At 40.4% G+C, this 25667-nt stretch overlaps 1 protein-coding gene across 5 annotated transcripts in view; it reads left to right on the top strand.

Moving 5' to 3' along the window:
• The window catches only part of CLIC2 (chloride intracellular channel 2), a 108695-nt gene that overhangs the window by 18289 nt on the left and 64739 nt on the right, over positions 1-25667 (top strand). For 2 of the 5 annotated variants that reach the window (XM_034950462.2, XM_055106715.2), the window contains one exon: positions 9421-9579. The exons of the other annotated variants lie outside the window; for them this stretch is intronic. In XM_034950462.2, the coding sequence (XP_034806353.1) occupies positions 9421-9579 (159 nt within the window). The remainder of the gene's footprint in view (positions 1-9420; positions 9580-25667) is intronic. 5 annotated transcript variants of the gene reach the window in all.

The raw sequence follows: 25667 nt of genomic DNA, 5'->3' as shown, positions 1-25667 counted from the left end.
CTTCACGTGTGTGCACCGCCACTTTAAAGAGTTGTTGTTGTTGTTTTTTTAAAGGTGTTTTCTTGTACACTGACTTATATGCTCCTCACGAGAACCCCATGAGACAGGCAGGAAAGGTGTTCCTGCTACCACTTGATGGATGAAGAAACCAATGTTCAGAGACGTTAACTGAGTCACTACACACCACATCAAGAGCAAGTTTGTTTCAGAGCTGGGCCTCAAACAGAATCGGGTTTCTCATTTCACGGTCTGGTGTTTTTTACACAATGCATTTGTTCAACCCGGCTGCAATTTGTGATGTTGCTTCAGTGATATTTTTTGCATCTCATCCTATTCCTGCTTCACAACTGCACCTCCTACCACTTGCCTCAGCATACTCTCAACCGGGGCTTCTCAGATGCTCAACCAGGGCCTCTCCCTCTACCCTGAACATGTCCTCTTGCAATTTCCTGCCTCTGGATCTTTGCATCTGTTTTCACCTCTTGGTGGGCACCCCTTCCCCACCCCCACGTCACTGCAGGTTGAAAGAAACCCTAGGCATCCTCTCGGTTTCAACTCAAAGACCACCTAACTTCATGAAACCTCTGCAGATGGGCCCTGCTGGATGAGATCTCTCTGCCCTTGAATGCACAGAGCAGTCCATGTCTTGTTCTATATCCATTTCCATACCTGCTTCATTCCCTTCTCTACAGTGTCCCTTGCTCCGTGTTCTCACAGCCCCCTGTGCTCAGTTTTCACAGCACATATTGCCCTATGTTGTGAGCCTGCTTTCGTCCTGTGACTGTGAGCTCCTTGAGGACTGGAACCTTGTCTGACTTATCTCGGTATCTCCAGCACGCAGCACAGTGCCTGGAACACAGTAGTTGCTCCAAAAAATGTTGGATGAATGAGTGGATGGATGAATGAACACTACCCCACACAACGCCTTGGATATAGTAGCTGCAAAATAATAATGGATCAAATTGAGTCTATAACCAGATCTCATTTCTTTTCATCCTATCTCAGTGAAAGATGAAGGTGCTTTCTTCTGACTCAGGCTGTCACTTCCACTCCTGCTCTGGGTTCGATCCCATCCTGCCTCCCCAGGTGCCTCACTCCATCAATTACCTCTTCTCTCAAGAATGTCTAATCTCTCCGTCTTCTCTGCCTGGCTCCTTTCCTTGCAGTAACTAAAATGCTCAGGTCTCTCCTCCTATTCCAAAAATAAGTACCCTCAATTGAATGGGTGTCTTCTTCCTCACAGTATCAAGATATGTACCTCATCGGGGAGTAACCCAGCTGAGTGAGCCCTTTACTGGGGAGCCTTCAGTGTGAGTCTCCTTAGATCTTTTTCTCTTAGGTTGGTCAGATGGCTCACAGAAGACTCTTCCAGCTGCCAGAAGTTTAGGGGCAGGGGCAGGGGCAGGGAAGAAGACTGGGAGTTCACAGCTTTCAGGACACATGCTTCCACTCAACACCCCTGTTTTCAGTACAGGACCCCAGCCCTCAACTAAGTCTGGGAACTCCCCATCCAGAGACCCTCTGCTTTACCCTCTCCAGGGAATAACACTCCAGGCTTCTGTCAGAGCAGGGAAGGGCCAGCCCCTCACTGGCATTGACAGCAGGAGGGGATTTGGCAATGAATCTACTTCTTAAAAGAGTTTTCAAACAGCCTTCATTATTTTGATACCCACCCCCCTTCACTTCCAGAGGTAACTCCACTTCCAGAGTTACCTTGGTCCAGCCTTTGAAGATTCCTGGGGGTGAGGAGTAAATCAAGTTAGCTTTTTGCTTTTCCCACTAAGGTCCCAGAATTCCTAGTTTGTGGCCTTCTTGGATCTGCTAAGTCAGTTGCCACTCATCCATCTGTTCTTCAGCATCCAAAATTTAGTTGTTGCCTCCTTTCCTGTTCTTCAACCCTTTTTATTTCATCTTCACTCCTATCCTTCTAATCCTTTCAAAAATCACATTTGTAGCAGTTCCAGTGGGGTTTTGGGAGATGGTGAAGTTAGATGTGGAAGTATGTGCTCCACCTTAACTATGCACCATCACGAGCATGGGTGTCTGCCTGCCTGTCTCATTGATTCTACACACCTTCATTACCACACCACTCTCCCTAAAACTCTCCAGACTCAGCTTTTCTCATCTGGCTCTCTGACCTGTTCCCTGACCATTCTGTTCTTTCAGCTCTCAGCCTTCGGACTGCCAAAACCCCAAACCAACTTCCTATCCAGGAACCCTCAGGCCTAGAAGTTCAGATGTCTTGCCAATATATCTGTGCTTCACAACTTGCCTACTCTCTCTGACCCCTAACATTTTCACATACTTTTCCAATTCTGCCTGTCATAAATTCGCTGCTTCCCCCTAAGTAGAATGTTGATTCCTGTCAAACACACAGCCTAGCCCTGATTCCTCCTCTTCTCTCAAGCAGTGATATTGTCAACAATGATAAACAACTACTATGTACTGAGTGTTTTTTTATGTGCTGCTCACACTTTATACACATGTATAGATTCATTCTTCATCATAGATTTTTCAGCTAGCTGGCATTTATTAGCCCCACTTTGCATATGTAGGAACACAGGCTCAAGGAAAGAAAGCAACTTCCCACAATTTCCCAGGCTAGTAAAAGTCAGAGATGGAATTCAAGCCCAGATCATTCCAAGTTTGTGCTCTTCCTATGACACGACACTGCCTCAGTCAAGGCATCAGAGAGGAAGTTAGAAAGCAGATGGTGAGAGGGAGTACCTGAATTGCAGGGAGTACCTGAATTGGAGGGAGTGGCCACCATCAGTGGGTAGACCATGGAGAAAGATGGGGCTAACAGAGAAAAACCTTCACTGAGTTCACAGGTTTACACAGCATTAGCCCTTGTGATCTTTAGTCGTGCAGGGGATAAATTACCGTGCCTGCCTGCCCACACAGAAAGTAAGCTAGAACACCACCACTAATCTATATGATATACACCAACATGGCTTAAGACGATTTATTGCAACTGTAAAAAAATGCGCCCCCCCCTTTTTTTTCCAGAAAGGAAGCGTGGATTGCATTAATCAAGCTAAAGACTTTTATACTTCTTTACAGTCTGACACAAAAACAGACAGTCATAAAGATAAGCCCGAATCATCAAGAAAGTGCACAGTAGTATTTTGCAAACCCAATTTAGGGAATCAGGGAAGAGTAAAATCCACATGGAAAAGGTTTCCCCTTACTTCCCATTCGTGATGGTACAGTGAGTTCATGTTATGGAACGCCCACTGCTCCAAACACATGGCAGTGATGGACAAAATATAAAAAGGTAAACTCAAAAAGGCATGGCCAAGACAAAACAAACAAAACAAAACAAAAACAAAAGATAATTGTCTCCATGTTGAAGTACTAGGCTTGTTGCTCTGGAAGCAAACCATGGTAACCAGAAGCTAAGCTCCTGCAATGTATAGCGGTTCCAAAGTACCCTGAGCAAGATGGAAGACAAAAGCCATACTCACAGATTAAAGCCCAGGACTAGAATGGAGCTACCCACAAACCCACCAACCCCTGACTGTAAGTCTGACAAAAAAGAACTACCACCAAACTCTGCCAGGGTCTTTGGTTCTGATGAGCTGCAGGCCTAAGGAGGTGAGGATGCAGACATGTTCTGGCCTCGTAACTAAGAGTTGAGCTAATCCACAGCTGAGCTAAGTGAGTGGATTTCCAATATGCCCAAGAGCACCCTGGGGCCAGTGATATGGATATGTTCTATCAAAGGGTTTTGAGCCTAACAACTGACTGGTATTTTTCAAGAGAAAAAAAAGTACTGAATAGGTTAATTTCCTTCCATTCTTGGAAGAGGCAAAATTAGAAATGATGATTTTTTTTTTTTTTTTTGAGACATGGTCTTGCTCTGTTACCCAGGCTGGAGTGCAGTGGCGTGATCATAGCTCACAGTAGCCTTGAACTGCTGGGCTCAAGAGATCCTCCCACCTCAGCTTCCCGAGTAGCTGGGACTGCAGGCACTCATGACTCCACCCAACTAACTTTTCTTTTAATTCTATTTTTTTGTAGAAACGGGGTCTTGCTTTGCTGCTCAGGCTGGTTTCAAACTCCTGGCCTCAAGCAATCCTCCTGCCTTGGCCTCCAAAAGTGCTGGGATTACAGGCGTGAGCCACGGCACCTGGCCAGATTTTGCTTTTAAGTTTGAAATGCTTTATTTAGAGTTTATTAGCCACTAACTCCTTTTTTTTTTTTAAACTTTTAAGTTCAGGGGTACAAGTGCAGGTTTGTTACGTAGGTAAACTTGTGTCATAGGGGATTTGTTGCATAGATTATTTCATCACCCAGGTGTTAAGCTTAGTACCCATTAGTTGTTTTTCTTGATCCTCTCCCTCCTCACACCCTCTATCCTCCAAAAGGCCCCAGTGTGTGTTGTTCCCCTCTATGTGTCCATATGTTCTCATCATTTAACTCTCACTTATAAGTGAGAACATGCAGTATTTGGTTTTCTCTTTCTGTGTTGGTCTGCTAAGGATAAGGGCCTCCAGCTCCATCCATGTCCCTGCGAAGGACATTATCTCATTCTTTTTTATGGCTGCATAGTATTCCATGGTGTATATGTACCACATTATCTTTCTCCAGTCTGTCACTGTTGGGGATTTAGGCTGATTCCATGTCTTTGCTATTGTGAGTAGTGCTGCAATGAGCATACACATGCATGTGTCTTTGTAACAGAATGATTTTTAGTCCTTTGGGTGTAGACCCAGTAATGGGATTGCTGGGTTGAATGGTATTTCTGTCTTTAGGTCTTTGAGGAATCACCACAGTGTCTTCCACAGTGGCTGAACTTGTTTACAATCCCACAGACAGTGTATAAGCATTCCTTTTTCTCCACAGCCTCGCCAGCATCTGTTATTTTTTGACTTTTTAATAATGGCCATTTTGGCTAATATTAGTTGGGATCTCATTGTGGTTTTGATTTGCATTTCTCTAATGATCAGTGATGTTGACCTTTTTTTTTTCATATGATTGTTGGCTGCATGTATGTCTCCTCTTGAAAAGTGTCTGTTCATGTCCTTTTCCCGCTTTTTTATGGGGTTGTTTGTTTTCCTGTAAATTTGTTTAAGTTCTTTATGGATGCTGGATATTAGACCTTTGTCAGATGCATAGTTTGCAAATATTTTCTCCCATTCTGTAGGTTGTCTGTTTACTCTGTTGATAGTTTCTTTCACTGTGCACGGCTCTTTAATTTTATTAGACCCCATTTGTCAATTTTTTGCTTTTGTTGCAATTGCTTGTGGCATCTTCATCATGAAATCTTTGCCCATGCCTATGCCCTGAATGGCATTGCCTAAGTTGTCTTTCAGAGTTTTCATAGTTGGGGGTTTTACATGTCAGTCTTTAATCCATCTTGAGTTAATCTTTGTATATAGTGTAAGCAAGGGAGCCGGTTTTCATCTTCTGCACATGGCTAGCCAGTTATCCCAGCACCATTTATTGAACCGGGAATCCTTTCCCCATTGCTTGTTTTTGTCAGGTTTGTCGAAGATCAGATAGTTGTAGGTGTGTGGTCTCATTTCTGGGTTCTCTGTTCTGTTCCATTTGTCTATGTGTCTGTTCTTGTACCAGTACCATGCTGTTTGGGTTACTGTAGCCTTGTAGCATAGTTTGAAGTCAGGTAGCATGATGCCTCCAGCTTTGTCCTTTTTGCTTAGGATTGCCTTCGGTATTCGGGCTTTTTTTGTTTTTTGGTTCCATATGAATTTTAAAATAGTTTTTTTTTTCTCGTTCTGTGAAGACTGTCAATGGTAGTTTAATGGGAATAGCATTGAATCTATAAATTGCTTTGGGCAGTATGCCCATTTTAATACTGATTCTTCCTATCCATGAGCTTGGAATGTTTTTCCATTTTTTTGTGTGTCATCTCCGATTTCTTTGAGCGGTGGTTTGTAGTTCTCCTTGTAGAGATCTTTCACCTCCCTAGTTAGCTGTATTCCTAGGTATTTTATTCTTTTTGTAGCAATTGTGAATGGGAGTTCATTGCTGATTTGGCTCTCGGCTTTACTGTTGCTGGTGTATAGGAATGCTAGTGATTTTTGCACATTGATTCTGTACCCTGAGGCTTTGCTGAAGTTGTTTATCAGCTTAAGAGGCCTTTGGGCTGAGACAACGGGGTTTTCTAGATATAGGATCATGTCATCTGCAAGCAGGGATAGGTTGACTTCCTCTCTTCCAATTTGGATGCCCTTTATTTCTTTCTCTTGCCTGATTGCCCTGGCCAGAACTTCCAATACTATGTTGAATAGGAGTGGTGAGAGAGGGCATCCTTGTCTTGTGCCGGTTTTCAAGGGGAATGCTTCCAGCTGTTGTCCATTCAGTATGATGTTGGCTGTGCGTTTGTCACAGATGGCTCTTATTATTTTGAGGCATGGTCCTTCAATACCTAGTTTATTGAGAGTTTTTAACATGAAGCGATGTTGAATTTTATCAAAGGCCTTTTCTGCATCTATTGAGATAATCATGTGGTTTTTGTCTTTAGTTCTGTTTATGTGATGAGTCACATTTATTGATCTGCATATGTTGAACCAACCTTGCATCCCAGGGAGGAAGCCAACTTGATCGTGGTGGATAAGCTTTTTGATGTGCTGCTGGATTCAGTTTGCCAGCATTTTGTTGAGGATTTTTGCATTGATGTTCATGAAGGATACTGGCCTGAAGTTTTCTTTTGTTGTTGTATCTCTGCCAGGTTTTGGTTTCAGGATGATGCTGGCCTCATAGAATGAGTTAGGGAGGAATCCCTCCTTCTCAATTTTTTGAAATAGTTTCAGTAGGAATGCTACCAGTTCCTCTTTGTACATCTGGTAGAATTCAGCTGTGAATCCATCTGGTCCTGGGATTTTTTTGGTTGGTAGGCTATTTATTACTGCCTCAATTTCCAAACTCATTACTGGTCTGTTCAGGGATTCAGTTTCTTCCTGGTTCAGCCTTGGGGAGGTGTGTGTGTCCAGGAATTTGTCCATTTCTTCTAGACTTCCTAGTTTATGTGCCCAGAGGTGTTCACAATATTCTCTGGTGGTTGTTTGTATTTCTGTGGGGTCAGTGGTAAATATTCCCCTCATCATTTCTGATTGTGTTTATTCAAATCTTCTCTCTTTCCTTCTTTATTCGTCTAGCTAGTGGTCTGTCTATTTTATTACTTTTTTTCAAAGAAAAAAAAACAGCTTCTGGATTCTTTCATTTTTTGAAGGGTTTTTCATGTCTCTGTCTCCTTCAGTTCAGCTCTGATTTTTGTTATTTCTTGTCTTCTGCTAGTTTTGGGATTTGTTTGCTCTCGCTTCTCTAGTTCTTTTAGTAGTGATGTTAGGTTATTAACTTGAGATCTTTCTAACTTTTTGATGTGGGCATTTAGTGCTATAAATTTCCTTCTTAACACTGCCTTTGCTGTATCCCAGAGATTCTGGTACTTTGTATCTTTGTTCTCATTAGTTTCATAGAACTTCTTGATTTCTGCCTAAATTTCATTGTTTACCCAAAAGTCATTCAGGAGCAGGTTATTCAATTTCCATGTAATTGCATGGTTTTGAGTGAATTTCTTAATCTTGATTTCAAATTTGATTCTTCTGTGGCCCAAGAGACTGTTTGTCACGATTTCAGTTCTTTTGCATTTGTCGAGGAGTGTTTTACTTCTGATTATGTGGTCGATTTTAGAGTAAGTGCCATGCGGTGATCAGAAGAATGTATATTCTGTTGTTTTGGGGTGGAGAGTTCTGTAGATATCCACCAGGTCCATTTGATCCAGTGCTGAGTTCAGGCCCTGAATATCTTTGTTAACTGTCTGTCTCAATGATGTGTCTAATATTGTCAGTGGGGTGTTAAAAAGTCTCCCACTATCATTGCCTGGCAGTCTAAGTCTCTGTGAAGGCCTCTAAGAACTTGCTTTATAAATCTGGGTGCTCCTGTGTTGGGTCCATATGTATTTAGGATAGTTAGATTTTCTTGTTGAATTGAACCATTTACCATTATGTAATGCCCTTCTTTGTGTTTTTTGATCTTTGTTGATTTAAAGTCTGTTTTGTCAGAAACTAGGATTGCAACTGCTGCTTTTTTATGTTTTCCGTTTGCTTGGTAGATTTTCATCCATCTTTTTATTTTGAGCCTATGTGTGTCATTGCATGTGAGATGGTTCTCTTGAAGACAGCATACCATTGGATCTTAGTTCCTTATCCAGCTTGCTACTCTGTGTCTTTTAATTGGGGCATTTAGCCCATTTACAATTTAATGTTAGTATTGGTATGTTTGGATTTGATCCTTTCATCATGATGCTAGCTGGTTATTTTGCAGACTTGCTTACATGTTTGCTCTGTAGTGTCACTGGTCTGAGTACTTCAGTGTGTTTTTGGAGTGGCTGGTAACCATCTTTCCTTTCTACATTTAGTGCTTCCTTCAGGAGCTCTTGTAGGGCAGGTCTGGTGGTAACAAATTCCCTTAACATTTGCTTGTCTGCAAATAATCTTATTTCTTCTTCGCTTGTGAAGCTTACTTTGGCCAGATATGAAATTCTGGGTTGGAGTTTCTTTAAGAATGTTGAGTATTGACCCCCAATCTCTTCTGGCTTGTAGGTTTTCCACTGAGACATCCACTGTTAGTCTGAAGGGCTTCCCTTTGTAGGTGACCTGGCCTTTCTCTCTAGCTGCCTTTAACATTTTTTCTTTCGTTTCAACCTTGGAGAATCTGATGATTATGTGTGTTGGGGATGTTCCTTTCGTGGAGTATCTTCCTGGAGTTCTCTGGATTTCCTGAATTTGAATGTTGGCCTCTCTAGCTAGGTTAGGGAATTTCTCATAGATGATATCCTGAAATGCGTTTTCCAAATTGGTTCCGTTTTCCCCATCTCTTTCAGGGACACCAATCAGTCTTAGATTCGCTCTCTTTACATGATCCCATATTTCTCGGAGGTTTTGTTCATTGCTTTTCATTCTTTTTTCTCTATTCTTGTCTGCCAGTCTTATTTCAGAAAGCCAGTCTTCAAGCTCTGAAATTCTTTCCTCTGCTTTGTCTATTCTGCTATTAGTACTTGTGATTGCATTATGAAATTCTTGTAGTGTGTTTTTTCAGTTCCGTCAGGTTGGTTACATTCTTCTCTATATGGGCTATCTTGTCTGTCAGCTCCTGCAATGTTTTATCATGATTTTTAGCTTGCTTGCATTGGGTTACAATGTACTCTTTTAACTCAGTGAAGTTCATTCCTATCCATATTCTGAATTCTACTTATGTCATTTCAGCCATCTCAGCCTCAGCCCAATTCCGAACCCTTGCTAGAGAGGTGATGCAGTCATTTGGAGGAAAGAGGGCACTCTGGCTTCTTGAGTTTTCAGCATTCTTGCACTGATTCTTTCTCATCTTTGTGGGCTTATCTACCTTCAGTCTTTGAGGTTGCTGACCTTTGGATTTTTTTTTTTCTTTCAACAGTCTGGCCATGTTTCTGTAGGGCTGCTGTACTTTGCTGGGCTTCTTCTCCAGTTCCTAGTCGCCTTGGATTTTCCAGTACCTGGAGCTATCACCAGTGAAGGCTGTGAAACAGCAAAGATGTCAGCCTGCCTCTTCCTCTGGGAGCTCCGGCCCAGCGAGGTACAGACCTGTTGCCAGCCCAAACGCACCTGCAGGACAAGGCTGGAGACCCTGGTTGGGAGGTCTCACCCAATCAGGAGGAATGGGATCAGGGAACTGCTTAAAGAAGCAGTCTGTCCATGCTTTCACAGATCAGCTGTGCTGTGCTGGGGCACTGCTTCCACCCCTGGTTGGTGTGGGCTCTCCAAAGCCTGGAGGCCGGAACAGCTAAGTCGCCCAAACAGCAAAGATGGTGGCCCCTCCCTCCCTCCGGGAGCTCTGTCCCAGGGAGAATTCAAATCTCTGTCAGCCAGAGAACACCAGTAGGGGTTGCTGGAGGCCTTGGTTGAAAAGTCCCACCCAGTGAGGAGGAACAGATTGGGCACCTGCTTAAAGAAGCAGTCTGGCCATGCTTCTGAAGAGCAGCTGTGCTGTGCTGTTCTGGGGTACCACTTCTGGGAGCTCTGTCCCAGAGAGCAGCCTGCCCTTCCCCCTGGGACCTCCGTCCCAGGTAGGTGCAACACTGCTGCTGGTGGCTGGCTGGAATTCCAAACCAGTGGGTCTTATCCTGTGAGGTGCAGTGGAAGTGGGGCCCGCAGATCGTGCTGCTTGGCCCCCTGGATTCAGCCTCTTTCCTAGGGGTATGTACAGGGGTCTAATCTCCCGCTTTGCAGGAGTTGCAGTTACTTTTGCTGGGAAACCCAGGGCCGGAGTATGTAAAGCTGCTGGGTCTCTGCATGTGCTCAAGCGGCTACTCTGCTGAGACTCCATGTATCTCTGTGTGTCAGACTGAAGGCCCTGGTGGAGTGGGTTCACCAGGGGATCTCCTGACCCAAGGGTTGCAAGGATCCATGGGAGGAGCGTGGTTTCCCAGGATCGCACATTCACTTACGACTTCCCTGGGTGGAGGAGGTTCCTCTGTCTCCATGTTGCTCCTGGGTGGGCTGTCATCCTGCCTTGCTTTTCTTCATTCTCTGTGGATCGAGTTGTTTCCTTGATTAGACCCAATGTGGGTACCTGGATGTTTCAGTTGAAGGCGCTGTATTTACTCGCCCCTTTCCTTCCCCTCCATGAGAACCACTCACCCTAGCTGCTTCTAGTCAGCCATCTTGGCCACTCCCTCCCCACCCCCCACCTTTTTTTTTTAAATGCTTGAAAACTATTTGCAAAAGAAACCTAGAGATTCTCATGGTTCTTTTAAGATCTTGTTGGATGGACTGTGAAAGTGGGATTGTTGTCTATGAATGGTCAGCTAGACTGTGTGTGTGTGGAAAGGGTGAGGGAATTAACATTTATTGAGCAAAAGGGCATGCTAGTTAAAATCATTGTCTCTGGGGACAGATTTTTCTGGGTTTTAATCCAAACTCTGACACGTATTAGCCGTGTGACCTCTATTTTTCATTTGTAAAATGGAGATGGGATTGTTGCGGGGATTAAAAGCACTTACAACAGTCCAGGATATAGAAAGCACTGTGTAAGAGTTGGCTGTCATATATTAGTCATCAGTCATCATACTTAATAATCACAAAATTGTTAGAAAATCCTGTGAGGTAGGTATTTTCCTTACCATACCCATATGAGAAAACTTAAGCAAGGAGAAGTCAAACAAAGTTACCAAAGTCACACAATTACGGAGTGACAGAGCCTTTAGACGCTGCCTAGTCCAAGGCTTTCATTTCACAGAAGAGAAAATTGAAGTTCAAAATAGGAGAGGGACATGCCTGAAGTCATTTAGTGAGCCAGTGACAGAACTGGGCCTAGAACTCAGCAGCAGGACTCTTCCTGTCAGTAGTTCTCAAACTTTGTCATGTGTTAGAATCCTGCAGAGGACTTGCTAAAACAAACTGCTGGTACCCATGCCTAGAGTTTCTTACTTAGTAGGTGTGGGGTGGGCCTTGAAAATTTGCATTTCTAAGGAGTTCTCAAATGATGCCACTGCTGGTGGTCTGGGGACCCTACTTTGGGAACCACCACAACACACCATAATTCATACATCTTTTGTTCTTTTCATCATGGACTACACAGTCTGTGACCTACAAACACTTTCAAAGAAATGGGAACCGGTGATGAAAACCAAAGAAAATTACATATCTAGCAGCAAGAAGGTACGGTGACTGACCAACAGTCCTGGTTTGTGTGGGACTCTCCTAGTTTTAAAATGGAAAGTCCTGTAGTTCTGGGCACAAGAGGATGGTTGGTCACTCTAGATGAAAGCAAACAAAAGTCAGTGTCAGCTAAATGCCAAACGAAAAAGGACATACATACAGAGAATGTGGTAACTTCTGGTGAATTTGTTTGAAAAGGACCCATTCATTTATTCTTCCAACACATCTGTATTATAAAACTACTATCCATAAGGCACTGTGTTGGGTGCTGTGTTCCTGACCCTACAGATCCCATTCCACCATAGCAAAAGGTAAAAGTGACTCTACAGTGAGCTTGGTAGACATAGACCCATGCTTATATACTCAGGGACACCTGGAAGAGATATAAAAACAGAAACATCTCACATAGGAAGTTTTCAATGCATCGTGATCAGGACTCAAATAATTCCCTTCCCTTTTTCTTCAATGTACTAAAGGGAGTACATTGTTGAGAAGGACCGGTTGCAAATTTCCAAAAAGGAGAGTAAAATAATTAATGAGTCAAGGTCTCAGGAGAGACAGAAGGTAAGGGGAGTCCTTCAGTAAGTGGGGAAATTGATTTGTTTTGTGTCCTCATCTCTCCAGGGCCATGAGCATGTCCTTTGCTAGCCATAAGTCAATGCTGATGACCTCAGTTATAGTGTAATCTTCAAGGCTAATTTACGCAAAACTTCAGAAATGGTAAACATCCTCATGAAGACTAATGATGACATATTTTAGGAGTGCATAATAGTAGGTATAGAGAAAAAACTGCAGGGTAAAATGTTATTGCTGTTCTTATTGCTAAAGGGCATACTCCTTAAGAACCAAAGTTAATTATCAGTCCTTTGACCTAAGAGGAAAACAAATTTCATGGACTCCCCTAAAGATTCCTATATAGTACAAATAAAATGCCAAAATATTTTGGAACACATTTTGGAGCACTGGATAGGTCAATAAAATAATGTGTAAATTGCCAAATGTGATCTAGGAACTCCCTGCAAACATCAGATTAGGCTCTATTCTCTATCTGAATACTGACTTTGCTTTGCTTTGTAACTCCTATCTTCACTAATAATGCCTTTTCCCCCCTCTTGTGTGCATCCTAGCCTGTATTCTCTTTCATCATTCTACAGTGGTCAATGTGGTTATTGTACAGCTTCACTTTCAATGAAAGCTGAGGGAAAAGAAGCCTCATACCCTGCCCCCCCCCGCCCCCCGCCAATACGTAAAAGAAGCCATTTAAAAAATAAAAGCAGCAAGCTACTAAATTTGACTCATTCAAATCTTGGCAATTAGCATGTATAGTATGTTATGAGAGAGAGAGAGAGAAAATTAGCAGAAATGGAGGAAAACATATTACATCCTAAATACCACCAAATTGCCAAAATACACATTTGGGTAGTAATCTCCAGAGAACTCTCTGGAGGCACAGCATCTATCATGCTGATTTCCCTGAACAATATTACAGAATAGCCCTGTGTACTTTCTCGTCGGGGGGGAGGTGTAAAGAATTATCATATGGAACCTCACAAGTCTCTAAAACCTTTCTGCAATTATCCCTCAAAGGATTACCACACTGATGAGTTTGTTCAACAGGCGCTGTTGTGACTTCCTAATTTAACTCCTATAGAGATGATTTGTGTGGAAGATAAAACACTATATTTGAACTCAATTCCCACCTTATCCCTGAGCTTATGCTACCAAGCAATTCTTACAATGTTTGGAGTTCTATTAGACTATAGAGAAGAATCTAGGGTTTCAGCTAAACCCTTTAATCCACAGGCCTAGGTAAAGGACTGTCTCAAGGTAGTCGCTAGCCCATGGGTTCTCAAAGTATGGTCTGAAGACCCCTGGAGGAGTCCCTGAGACCCTTTTCGTGGGTCTGCAGATTAAAAATTATTTTGTATAATAACACCAAGATGAGTTACATTCAATTAGGCATTTTTCTTTTGAAATTAAGCAGACTTTTGGAAACTAAGATGTGCATAGCCCTGTAGTAGGCTAAGTGGAAGTTACAAAGGCAGTAGTAGCTTTTTTTCCCCCTCTCGTTATCTCATGAGGATACAGAGGACTTTTCCAGAGGCTACATGACATATGGTTATGTCATCTCTCTGATAGCTGAGGGATGTGTGCTTCTGTGTTCTTCTTGAGTTTTAAATATTTCTCAGTCTTAATACCTAAAATAATTAGTATCAATAGATAGAACCCACACCCAAGAACTCCTTGGGGCCTTCAATAACTTTTAAGAGTGTTAAGGTGTCCTAAGACCAAACATTTTGCAAATTGTTGCTTTATCAGGATTTTTGTTATTTCTAGAATGCATTTCTTTCTAACTGATCTACTTGGGAAAAAAATCGTTACCTCATGGCAATTATTGCTTTCCTATCAATATGGAGATTATATTTCTGAAGGAGACTGACCAAAATTATATTAAAAGGTTTAAATAAAACAAGTGGATCCATGTTATAACATGAGGAAGAGAGCTGCCCCACTAGATGTCTGACATTAGATAACTCAGAGTCCCGCCTCTCCAACAAGTCTCCCTTACTAGAGAAACGGACAGATTCTGTTTTGTGGGATGGGATAAGGAGACAATCTGAAGTAGAGTTTGACACAATATTATTCTGCCCATATGAAATTCTGGTAGCCAGGGTGCCAGGTGTATTCATAATCCAGATGCTGTCAATTTTAAGCCTGAAGCCCCAAGAGGCGAGCAGTGTTTAATACATCATCTCTTGTTAAATAGCAGCCACAGAGTTGGCGGTAGCCAGTGAAGCATTCCCTGCCATGTAGGACACGCCAGTTGTCTATAAATAGGACCTGTGAATGGGCCAAAAAAAAAAAAAAAAAGAGAGAGAGAGAAAACACTGTCAGAAGAAGGACAGACCAAAGGAACCCTAAGTCAGAAGAGATCATTTAAAAGATAACCTTTAGGTTGTTTTCTGGTTACATTAAATGAGATATTTTTCTTTTGAAATTAAACAAACTTTTGGAAACTAAGACGTGTATAGCCCTGTAGTAGGCTAAATGGAAGTTACAGAGGCAACAGTAGGTAATGGGCCCTGCACTGGAGGAGCTTCTGTTTCTCAAGTAATTGTTCTCTTATCAAAGCAAATCAGATAATTGGTTTCTTTCTTTTTCTTTTTCTTTAATTCTTATTCTACCCTTTCTCAAAGGGTTAAATTATCTCATGACATTTTATGCTAAGCTGAAGGTATTTTTCATCCAGAGGAAATACCAAAAATAAAAACTATGGAATCATGAAGCTGGAAGGACCCTTGGGGGTCATCTAGTTAAACCCCTTCATCATACAAATAGAGTCACTGATGCCTTAGAGATGGGTTGAGGCTTGCTTCCAGAGCATTCAGTGAGTGGGCGGCAGGACCATAAACAAAACCAAGGACTCTTTTCTCTTTTTCCTTTGCAACATCGTGACTCACATATTAAGTAAGTACCCGTTCTTCACTGCTTCAGTATTACAAGCTTGCTTGACATCTTTAGAGATTAGGACCCACCCTGCCAGGCTTTAGTTTGACCCAAAACTCATTCTCAGGTCTCCTCAACTCTATCGTTAGAGTCCGGTGTGCTGTATACCAGCGATGGACGACATCATAAGGAACGGTATTGATGACAGCCCGGTCATAGTTGTTGTACCTAACATGGAATCATGAGAAGAAAGATCTCAAACACATGTTAAAGACATCTTTTGTTTATTGAACAATTTTATATAAGGCTTCCCCTATGTTCAATACTTGTCCCAGAGACGAAGTGACAATAAGTCAATATTCTCTCAGGAATATCACATTGGAGTGAGGAGTTCCACTGCCTGTTGACCGTGTTTTGTTTTTCTTTGAATAATCTAAGGATACGGGATAGAAGTTAAGTTCCAACTGGTTTCTCTCATCTTATGATATGATATTTTAAGTCTTTACTGGCCAAAGGTCATGGAAGCACTGGGGAAAGCGCTGAGCTTTCTCCTCACCAAGCTGAGGTGGGGTGGACAAGAGAGGTTGTACTAACAAAGCTTTCCTTTTAACAGGATGACTTACAACTTAAGTGTCTCCCTTTGTGGGAGGAATCCCAGCTATAGCCTAGTGGACCATTCACCCAGGGATCTTCAATCATTCGTTCAACCCTAACATTTATATGCGCACCGGCTACATGCTAGGCAGTGCGTCAGGCATTAAAGATACAAGGACGAATACAGCAGACACGACCTCAGTCTTTGGACAGAGTTTACCTTCTATTGAGGAAGATAGATGATAAACAAGTAATAAATACATAAACAAAGTAATTTCAGCTAGTTATAAATGCTATGAAAAAATAATAGTGTTATATAATAAAGAGCGACTGGGAAATCTATTTCACGTGGAGTGTTAAGTGAAGGACTTTTTGAAGAAGCGACATTTGAGCTGTTACCTGTATGATACGAGACCAACAATGTAACAAGCTGAGGGGAGAGCATTCCAGGCAAAGGGAAAAGCAAAAACACAGCCTTGGGGTGGAATGGAGTTTTATTCTGTTTGCAGACCAGTAAGAAGGTCACGTGGCTGGAGCTGAGTAAGCAAGGGGAATAATGGTGGGAGAAATTACGCGGAGGAGGTAGTCAGGGGCTAGATCATGTATATATTGCCATGCAGGCCATGGTAAGGACTTTGGATTTTATTCTGAGTACCATGGGAAGCCACTGAAAAACCTTGCCTAAGATAATGGGTTTCTGTTTTGCCTAAGGCAAATTAACTTTTTACTGAAGTATAGTATACATTACGGAAAAAGTACACAAATCGTAAGCTTGATGAATTTTCATGATGTAATCGCATCCATATCACTAGCACCCAGGTCAATAAACAGATCATTACCAGAACCCCAGAACCCTCCCTTATGCCCCTTTCCAGTAATGCCCATCCCCCAACCCACGGGTAACTACCATCCTGACTTCTATCACCAAAGATTAGTTTTGCCTGTTTATATAAAACTTTATATAATTGCAATCACAATATGTATTCATTTTGTGTCTGGCTTCTTTCATTTAATATTATGTTTAGGAGTTTCATCATTGCTTAGCAATAGTTTATTGGTGCTATATGGAAGTGGACTGCGTGATCACACCACAGTTTATCCATTCTACTGTTGATGGACATATGAGTAATTTCCGGTTTGGAACTACTACAAACAGTGCTGTTATGAACATTCTATTACATGTCTTTTGGTGAACAAATATATTCACTCCTGTTTGAAATAAACTTAAGAATGGAACTTATGGATCATAAGGTATGTGTATGCTCAGATTTACTAGATACTGCCAAAGATATTCTTTCCAAAGATAAATTAACATCCAATGGTGCCATTTTTGGATATCTCAGGCAATATTCCTTAGTGTTAGATAGTACATGGCACAATCAGAGCCAACATTCTTAGTTTTGTTGCATATAAAATGAGCATAATAACATCTGCTTAGCTGATCTCACAGGGCTACTGCAAGAATCAAATGAAAAAATAGGCCGGGCGCGATGGCTCACGCCTGTAATCCCAGCACTTTGGGAGGCCAAAGCGGTCAGATCACCTGAGGTCAGGAGTTCAAGACCAGCCTGGCCAACATGGCGAAACCCCATCTCTACTAAAAATACAAACAAAACAAAACAACAAAAAAATTAGCCAGGCGCGGTGGCACGCGCCTGTAGTCCCAGCTACTTGGGAGACTGAGGCAGGAGAATCACTTGAACCTGGGTGGCGGATGCCGCAGTGAGCCAAGATCGCGCCACTGCACTCCAGCCTGGGCGACAGAGCGAGACTCTGTCTCAAAGAAAAAAAAAAAAAGAAAGAAAGAAAGAAAGAAAGAAAGAAAGAAAGAAAGAGAATATAATAGTCCATCCTCCCAGGCTTCAAGGAGCCATGCCTGGAGGGAGAATGGAGTGAGGAAGCACAGTCTTCACCAGGCTGTTGACACCCATTGTCATTTCCAGAAACTTCTAGTGCTGGGTTAGGCATTTGTGAAAATATTATTTAATTTACTTATTTCATCATCCCAGAAGGAAAGGTGTTATTAACCTCCTTTTACATTTAAGGCAACTGAAACTTAGAGACCTGCCACAGAGTTCATACGTAGCAGAGAGGTTTTGAAATCAGGTGTCCTTAATTCTTTAACTCATTGTTTATACCAGAGAACAGAAAAAATGATCGTAATTCCTGTGTACGCTTGTTCATGAGAGCAACATTTTTACAGATCACACTTATAATCTTTTGACTTCAAACTGAGATTTGCAGTTTAGAAATGTTTCCATATACACTATCTGATTGACCCTCTGTATGATAACCACGTGAGGTAAGTAGTACAGCTGTTATTGTCTTCCTTTATAGATAAGGAAAATAATGATAAGACCTTGTGATTTGTCCAAGCTTACATGGAATTTGGTATTCACTATTTATATTAGATGGTGGTGTTTTCTAAAGCCAACAGAGAAAGTAGCAGGAAAAGTCTATTACACATAAGCAAAATGGTTGTGCAATACTTTGGATTAGAATAAGACTATTTCTGGACTTTGGCACAAAGTGATGCCATCATATTATTGTGCAGTTTTTCCTTTTTTTCCTGCTTTGATATGAAGCAAGAGAGACGTGGGAGTAGGGGAAAGCAAATAAAGCAGGCATTTATCTGACAAGAAAAGCTAGGAAGATTTAACAAAATTATCCTTCTTCTTAGTTGACAGACAAGTATTTCCCAAGAGAGCTCCATAATTGAGCGGACGATGCATTTGATGGATTTGTGTATTGTGGTGTAAGTGAAAGCTGGTGGGCTTTCAGATAGGTAGATAAATAGGCTTTCAGTTAGATCACCATTACAATCTCAGTTCAGGTGTGTGACCTTGGAGGAGCTATAGAAATTATAAAAATGCTAGAAGAAAACCTCGGGATGACTCTCCAGGATAATGCTCTGGGAAAAGATTTTATTCCCCAAAAGCACAGGAAACAAAACCCAGAAATAGACAAATGAGACTGGATTAAACTAAAGAGTTTCTGTGAGGCAAGGGAAACAATCAACAGAGTGAAGAAACAACCCACAGTATGGGAATATGGCCATTGTAGAATGGCTGTTATTACAAAGACCAAAAATAACAGACGTTGGCAAGTATGTGGAGAGAAAAGAACTCTTATACATTCAATAAACGGTGCTGGGGAAACTGGATGTCCACATGCAGAAGAATGAAATTAGACCCTTTTCTTATAACATATACAAAAATCAACTAGAAATGGATTAAACGCTTACATGTAAGACCTGACACCGTAAATCTACTAGAAGAAAACATATGGTATAACTCTATGATATTGGTCTATACAATTACCTTTTGGATATGATCCAAAAGTATAAGCAACGGAAGAAAAACTAGGTAAATGAAATTGCATCAAACTGAAAAGCTTCTGCACAGCAAAGGAAACAAAAGAATGAAGAGACAACCTGCAGAATGGGAGAAAGTATTTGCAAACTATACATCTGATAAGGGGTTAATATCTAAAATATTTGAGGAACTCAAACAACTCAATAGTAAGAAAACAAATAACCTGATTTAAAAATGGGCAAAGGATCTGGATAGACATTTCTCAAAAGAAGACATACAAATGGCTAAGAGGTATATGAAAAAGTGCTCAACATCACTAGTAATCAGATAAATTCAAATTAAAACCACCACGGGATATCATCTCATACTCCTTAGGATGGCTATTATTAAAAAGACAAAAGATAACAATGTTGATGAGGATGTGGAGATAAGTGAACCCTTGCACACTGTTGGTGGGAATGTGAATTAGTACAGCCATTATGGAAAACAATATGGAGGTTTCTAAAAAAAGCTAAAAGTAGAACTACTACATCATCCAGCAATCTCACCGCTGGGTATATACCCAAAGGAAATGAAATCAGTATGTCCGAGAGATATCTTCCATGTTCTTTGCAGAAATATTCACAATAGCCAAGATATAAAATCAATCTAGGCAGAATACATGGGAGTGTATATAGAGAAAATGTGGTATGTATAAAAAGTGGAATACTATTCATCCTTGAAAAAGAAGAAAGTCCTGTCATTTGTGACAACATGGATGAACCTGGAGAACATTAAGTGAAAATAAGCCAGGCACAGAAATATCAATACTGCATGATCTCACTCATATGTGTAATGTAAAAAAAAAGTTGATGTCACAGAAATAGAGAGCAGAATGGTGGGTACTAGAGGCTGGTGGGTTGTGGAGTAGTGGTTGGGTGGTTGGGGATATGTTGCTCAGAGGATACATAATTTTAGATCAGAGAAATAAGTTCAAGTGATCTATTTTTCCACGTGATGACTATAGTTAATAACAATGTATTGTAATTTGAAAATTTCTAAGAAACAATCAATCAACGGAGTGAAGAGATAACTCACAGAATGTGAGAAAATGTTTGCAAACTATGCATCTACAAGAGATTAATACCCGGAGTATATAAGGAACTCAAACTCAATAACCAAAAAAGACATATTCCCTTAAAAATGGACAAAAGTTCTGAATAGACATTTCTCCAAAGAAGGCAGACAAATGGCAAATGGGTATATTTTTAAATGCTCCACATCACTAATCATTAGGGAAATGCAAATCAAAACCACAATATCACCTCACCCCAGTTACAATGGCTATCATTAAAAAGACAAAAAATAGGCTGAAAGCAAGGATGGTTAGTATGTACAAACACAGAGAGAATGAATAAGATCTAGTATTTGGCAGCACAATAAGGCAACTATAGTTAACAATAACTTATTGTATATTTAAAAATAACTAAGAGAGTAGAACTGGAGTGTTCCTAACACAAAGAAATAATAAAGGCTTGAAATGATAGATACCTCAATTATCCTGATTTGATCATTACATATTGTATGCCTGTATCAAAACATCACATGCACTCCATAAATATATACAACTATTATTTACCCATAATAATTAAAAAAATCAAAATTTAATTTAATAACATAAAATATAGTGATCTTAAAAGAAATTTGCCCGTGGTTAGATATTACTTCTTTGTTACACTTTAATTGATGATTTCTATTATAATTTCATAGTACTTAGAATATATATATATATATTAGAAAATATCATCTATAGGATTTTTGCTTTCATGAGGGTAATGATACTTTAAGCCTAAAATATTAGAATTTTCAATAATTTTCTCTAGTGTTTGGAAATTATTTTAATCCTCTGTTTAGTGCTCAAAAATGCTGTTCATTTGTGACTGATTAGTTAAACTTTCTAATAAAGTGATTTTACACTCTTTATGTTAAAGAAACAACAAATGCTGGTGAAGATGTGTAGAAAGGGGAAATCTTATACATTGTTGATGGGAATGTAAACTAGTACAGGCAATATGGACAACAGTACTGAGGTTCCTCAAAAAATTAAAAATAGAACTAGCATATGATCCAAAGAACTCACTACTGGGTATATTAAAAGGAAATGAAATCAGTATGTTGGAGAGATACCTGCACTCTCATTGTGATGGTTCAATTTACGAGTCAGCTTGACTGGATTGAGGGATGCCAAGACGGCTGTTGAAACATTGTTCCCTGGGTGTGTCGGTGAGAGTGTTTCCAGGGGAGCTTGGTGTGTGAGACAGTGGACTGCAACAGGTAAGATCCACTTTCAATGTGGGCGTGCACTGTCCTGTTAGCTGGGAGCCTGGTTGGGACAAATAGACAGAAGAGGAGGAATTCTCTCTCTCTGCTCATCCTATCTCCCTTCTGCAGCCAGATTTCTTTCCTCCTCCTGTCCTTGGACATCAGACTCCAGTTTCTTCCACTTTTGGACTCTGGGACTTGCATCCACAGCCTCCAGTGGGCTCTTAGGCCTTTGGCCTCAGACTGGGGTCTGTACTCTCAGCTTCCCTAGTTCTGAGGCTTCCAGACTTGGAGTGAATCGTGCTACCAGCTTCTTCGGTTCTGCAGCTTGCAGATGGCCTATTGTGGGACTTCTCCATCTCTATAATCATCTGAACCAACTACACCTCATAAATCCTCTCTCATATATCCTATTGGTTCTGTCTCTCTGGAGAACCTTGACTAACACACCCATGTTTATTGCAGCACTATTCACAATAGCCAAGATATGGAATCAACATAAGTGTCCATCAACAGATGAATGGATAAAGAAAATGTGGTGCATATTCACAATGGAGTACTATTCAGCCATAACCAATAATGAGATCCTGTCATGTGTGACAACATGGATAAGCCTGTAGGACATTACATTAGGTGAAATAAGCCAGGCACAGAAAGACAAACTTTGCATGTGCTCACTTATTTGTGTGAGCTAAAAATTAAATAATTGAAATGAAGATAGAGAGTAGAAGGGAGGCTGGGAAGGTTAGTGGGAGGGTGAGGAGGAAGTGGGGAAGGTTAGTGGGTACAAAAAATAGTTAGAAAGAATGAATAAGGCCTGGTATTTGCTACCACAACAGGGAGACTGTAGTAAAAAAATAATTTAATCATACTTTTAAAATAACCAAAAGAGCCAAATCATGAGTGAACTCCCATTCACATTTGCTTCAAAGAGGATAAAATACCTAGGAATCCAACTTACAAGGGATATGAAGGACCTCTTCAAGGAGAACTACAAACCACTGCTCAATGAAATAAAAGAGGACACAAACAAATGGAAGAACATTCCATGCTCATGGGTAGGAAGAATCAATATCGTGAAAATGGCCATACTGCCCAAGGTAATTTATAGATTCAATGCCATCCCCATCAAGCTACCAATGACTTTCTTCACAGAATTGGAAAAAACTACTTTAAAGTTCATATGGAACCAAAAAAGAGCCCACATCGCCAAGTCAATCCTAAGCCAAAAGAACAAACCTGGAGGCATCACGCTACCTGACTTCAAACTATACTACAAGGCTACAGTAACCAAAACAGCATGGTACTGGTACCAAAACAGAGATATAGACCAATGGAACAGAACAGAGCCCTCAGAAACAATGCCGCATATCTACAACTATCTGATCTTTGACAAACCTGAGAAAAACAAGCAATGGGGAAAGGATTCCCTATTTAATAAATGGTGCTGGGAAAACTGGCTAGCCATATGGAGAAAGCTGAAACTGGATCCCTTCCTTACAGCTTATACAAAAATTAATTCAAGATGGATTAAAGACTTAAATATTAGACCTAAAACCATAAAAATCCTGGAAGAAAACCTAGGCAATACCATTCAGGACATAGGCATGAGCAAGGACTTCATGTCTAAAACACCAAAAGCAATGGCAACAAAAGCCAAAATTGACAAATGGGATCTAATTAAACTAAAGAGCTTCTGCACAGCAAAAGAAACTACCATCAGAGTCAACAGGCAACCTACTGATGGGAGAAAATTTTTGCAACCTACTTGTCTGACAAAGGGCTAATATCCAGAATCTACAATGAACTCAAACAAATTTACAAGAAAAAAACAAACAACCCCATCAAAAAGTGGGCAAAAGATATGAACAGACACTTCCCAAAAGAAGACATTTATGCAGCCAAAAAACACATGAAAAAATGCTCTTCATCACTGGCCATCAGAGAAATGCAAATCAAAACCACAATGAGATACCATCTCACACCAGTTAGAATGGCGATCATTAAAAAGTCAGGAAACAACAGGTGCTGGAGAGGATGTGGAGAAATAGGAACACTTTTACACTGTTGGTGGGACTGTAAACTAGTTCAACCATTGTGGAAGTCAGTGTGGCGATTCCTCAGGGATCCAGAACTAGAAATACCATTTGACCCAGCCATCCCATTGCTGGGTATATACCCAAAGGATTATAAATCATGCTGCTATAAGGACACATGCACACGTATGTTTATAGCTGCACTATTCACAATAGCAAAGACTTGGAACCAACCTAAATGTCCAACAACGATAGACTGGATTAAGAAAATGTGGCACATATACACCATGGAATACTATGCGGCCATAAAAAAGGATGAGTTCATGTCCTTTGTAGGGACATGGATGAAACTGGAAACCATCATTCTCAGCAAACTATCGCAAGGACAAAAAACCAAACACCGCATGTTCTCACTCATAGGTGGGAATTGAACAATGAAAACACATGGACACAGGAAGGGGAACATCACACAGCGGGGACTGTTGTGGGGTGGGGGGAGGGGGGAGGGATAGCATTAGGGGATATACCTAATGCTAAATGACGAGTTAATGGGTGCAGCACACCAACATGGCACATGTATACATATGTAACAAACCTGCACGTTGTGCACATGTACCCTAAAACTTAAAGTATAATAATCATAAAACATAAAATAAAGTAAAATAACCAAAAGAGTATAATTTGGTTGTTTGTAATACAAGGATAAATGCTTGAGGAGATGGATACTCCATTTTTACCCTGATGTGATTACGTACTGCATACCTACATTAGAACATCTCATCTAACCCATAAATATATAGACCTACTATGTAACCACAAAAATAATAAATAAAAATAAAATAAATATAAATTTAAAAGTTGATGTTATAGAGGTAGAGAGTAGAACAGTGGTTACCAGAGGCAGGGGAGGCGAGGAGGGAAGGAGAGATGGGAAGAGGTTGGTCACTGGGTACAAAGTTACAGTTATGGTTAGATAGGAGGATTAAGTTCTGGTGTTCTATTGCACAATAGGGTGACAATAGTCAACGATAATATGTTGTATAGTTCAAAATAGCTAGAAGAGATGATTTTGAATGTTCTCACTAAAAGAATAAGAGGGGGAATACTACAATCAATCTATGCCTATATATTTGATAACTTATATGAACCAATTTCTTAAACCCACATGGTAAAAAAAAAAACAAACTAATTCAAAGAAAAGTAGATAATCTGAATAGCCTGGCATGCATTAAAGCAACTGAATCTGTAATTTAAAACTTTTCAAGAAAGAGAACTCCGGGCCAGACAATTTCACTCATGAATTCTATCAAACATTTAAGTAAGATGTAATACAAATTTTACAGTCTCTTTCAGAAAATTAAGGAGAGAAAATGACCCCACTCATATTATGAGGATAGCATCATCCTAATACCAAACTCAGACAAAGATATTACGAGCAAAAAACAAAACAGCAATATCTCACATAAACATAGGTACAAATATTCTTACTAAGATATTAGCCAATCAACTCTAGCAATGTATAAAAAAGATAATGCATCAAGATCAAGTGGAGTTTATCCCAGGTATTCAAAGTTGGTTCAACATTCAAAAATCAATCAATGTATTTTATCATATTGTCATACTAAATACGCAACATCGAATGATCATATAAATAAATGCAGAAAAGGCATTCAACAAAATTCAATATTAATTAATGATAAAATTCCCAACAAGTTAGGAATAGAAGGAAATTTCCTTATTCTAATAAAGGCTATCCATGGAAAACCTACAGTGAACCACTGAGTAATTTTCCCCTAACATCAGAAATAAGTCAAGGATGTCCTTTCTCACCACTACTATTCACTGTTAGTCCTGGAAGTCCCAGCTAGTGCGATAACACACGCACACGCACACGCACAGAGAGAGAGAGAGGGAGAGAGGGAGAGAGAGAGAGAGAAATGAAAGGCATACATATTATAAAGGAGAAAAATATACCCCATTATGTTGAAAACCCCAAATAATGTACAATAAAACTCCAAAAGACTCTTCCAGAAGACTCCTAGACTTGATAAAGAACTTCAGTAAAGTTTCAGGATACAAAATCAATGTACAAAACACAGTAGCATTTCTCTACACCAATATCATTCAAGCTAAGAACCAAATGAAGAACCCATTTACAATAGCCACAAAAAATAAAACACCTAGGAATACATTTAATCAAGGAGGTGAAAGATCTCTACAAGAGGAACTACAAAACACTGATGAAAAAATTGTGTATGACACAAATAAATGAAAACACATCCCATGCTCATGGATCAAAAGAACCAATATTA

This window comes from Pan paniscus, chromosome X (assembly GCF_029289425.2).
Source record: "Pan paniscus chromosome X, NHGRI_mPanPan1-v2.0_pri, whole genome shotgun sequence".
In the NCBI taxonomy this organism is placed as follows: Eukaryota; Metazoa; Chordata; class Mammalia; order Primates; family Hominidae; genus Pan; species Pan paniscus.
Note: the sequence above shows the minus strand (reverse complement) of the source record. Positions and strands in the feature narration are given on the sequence as shown.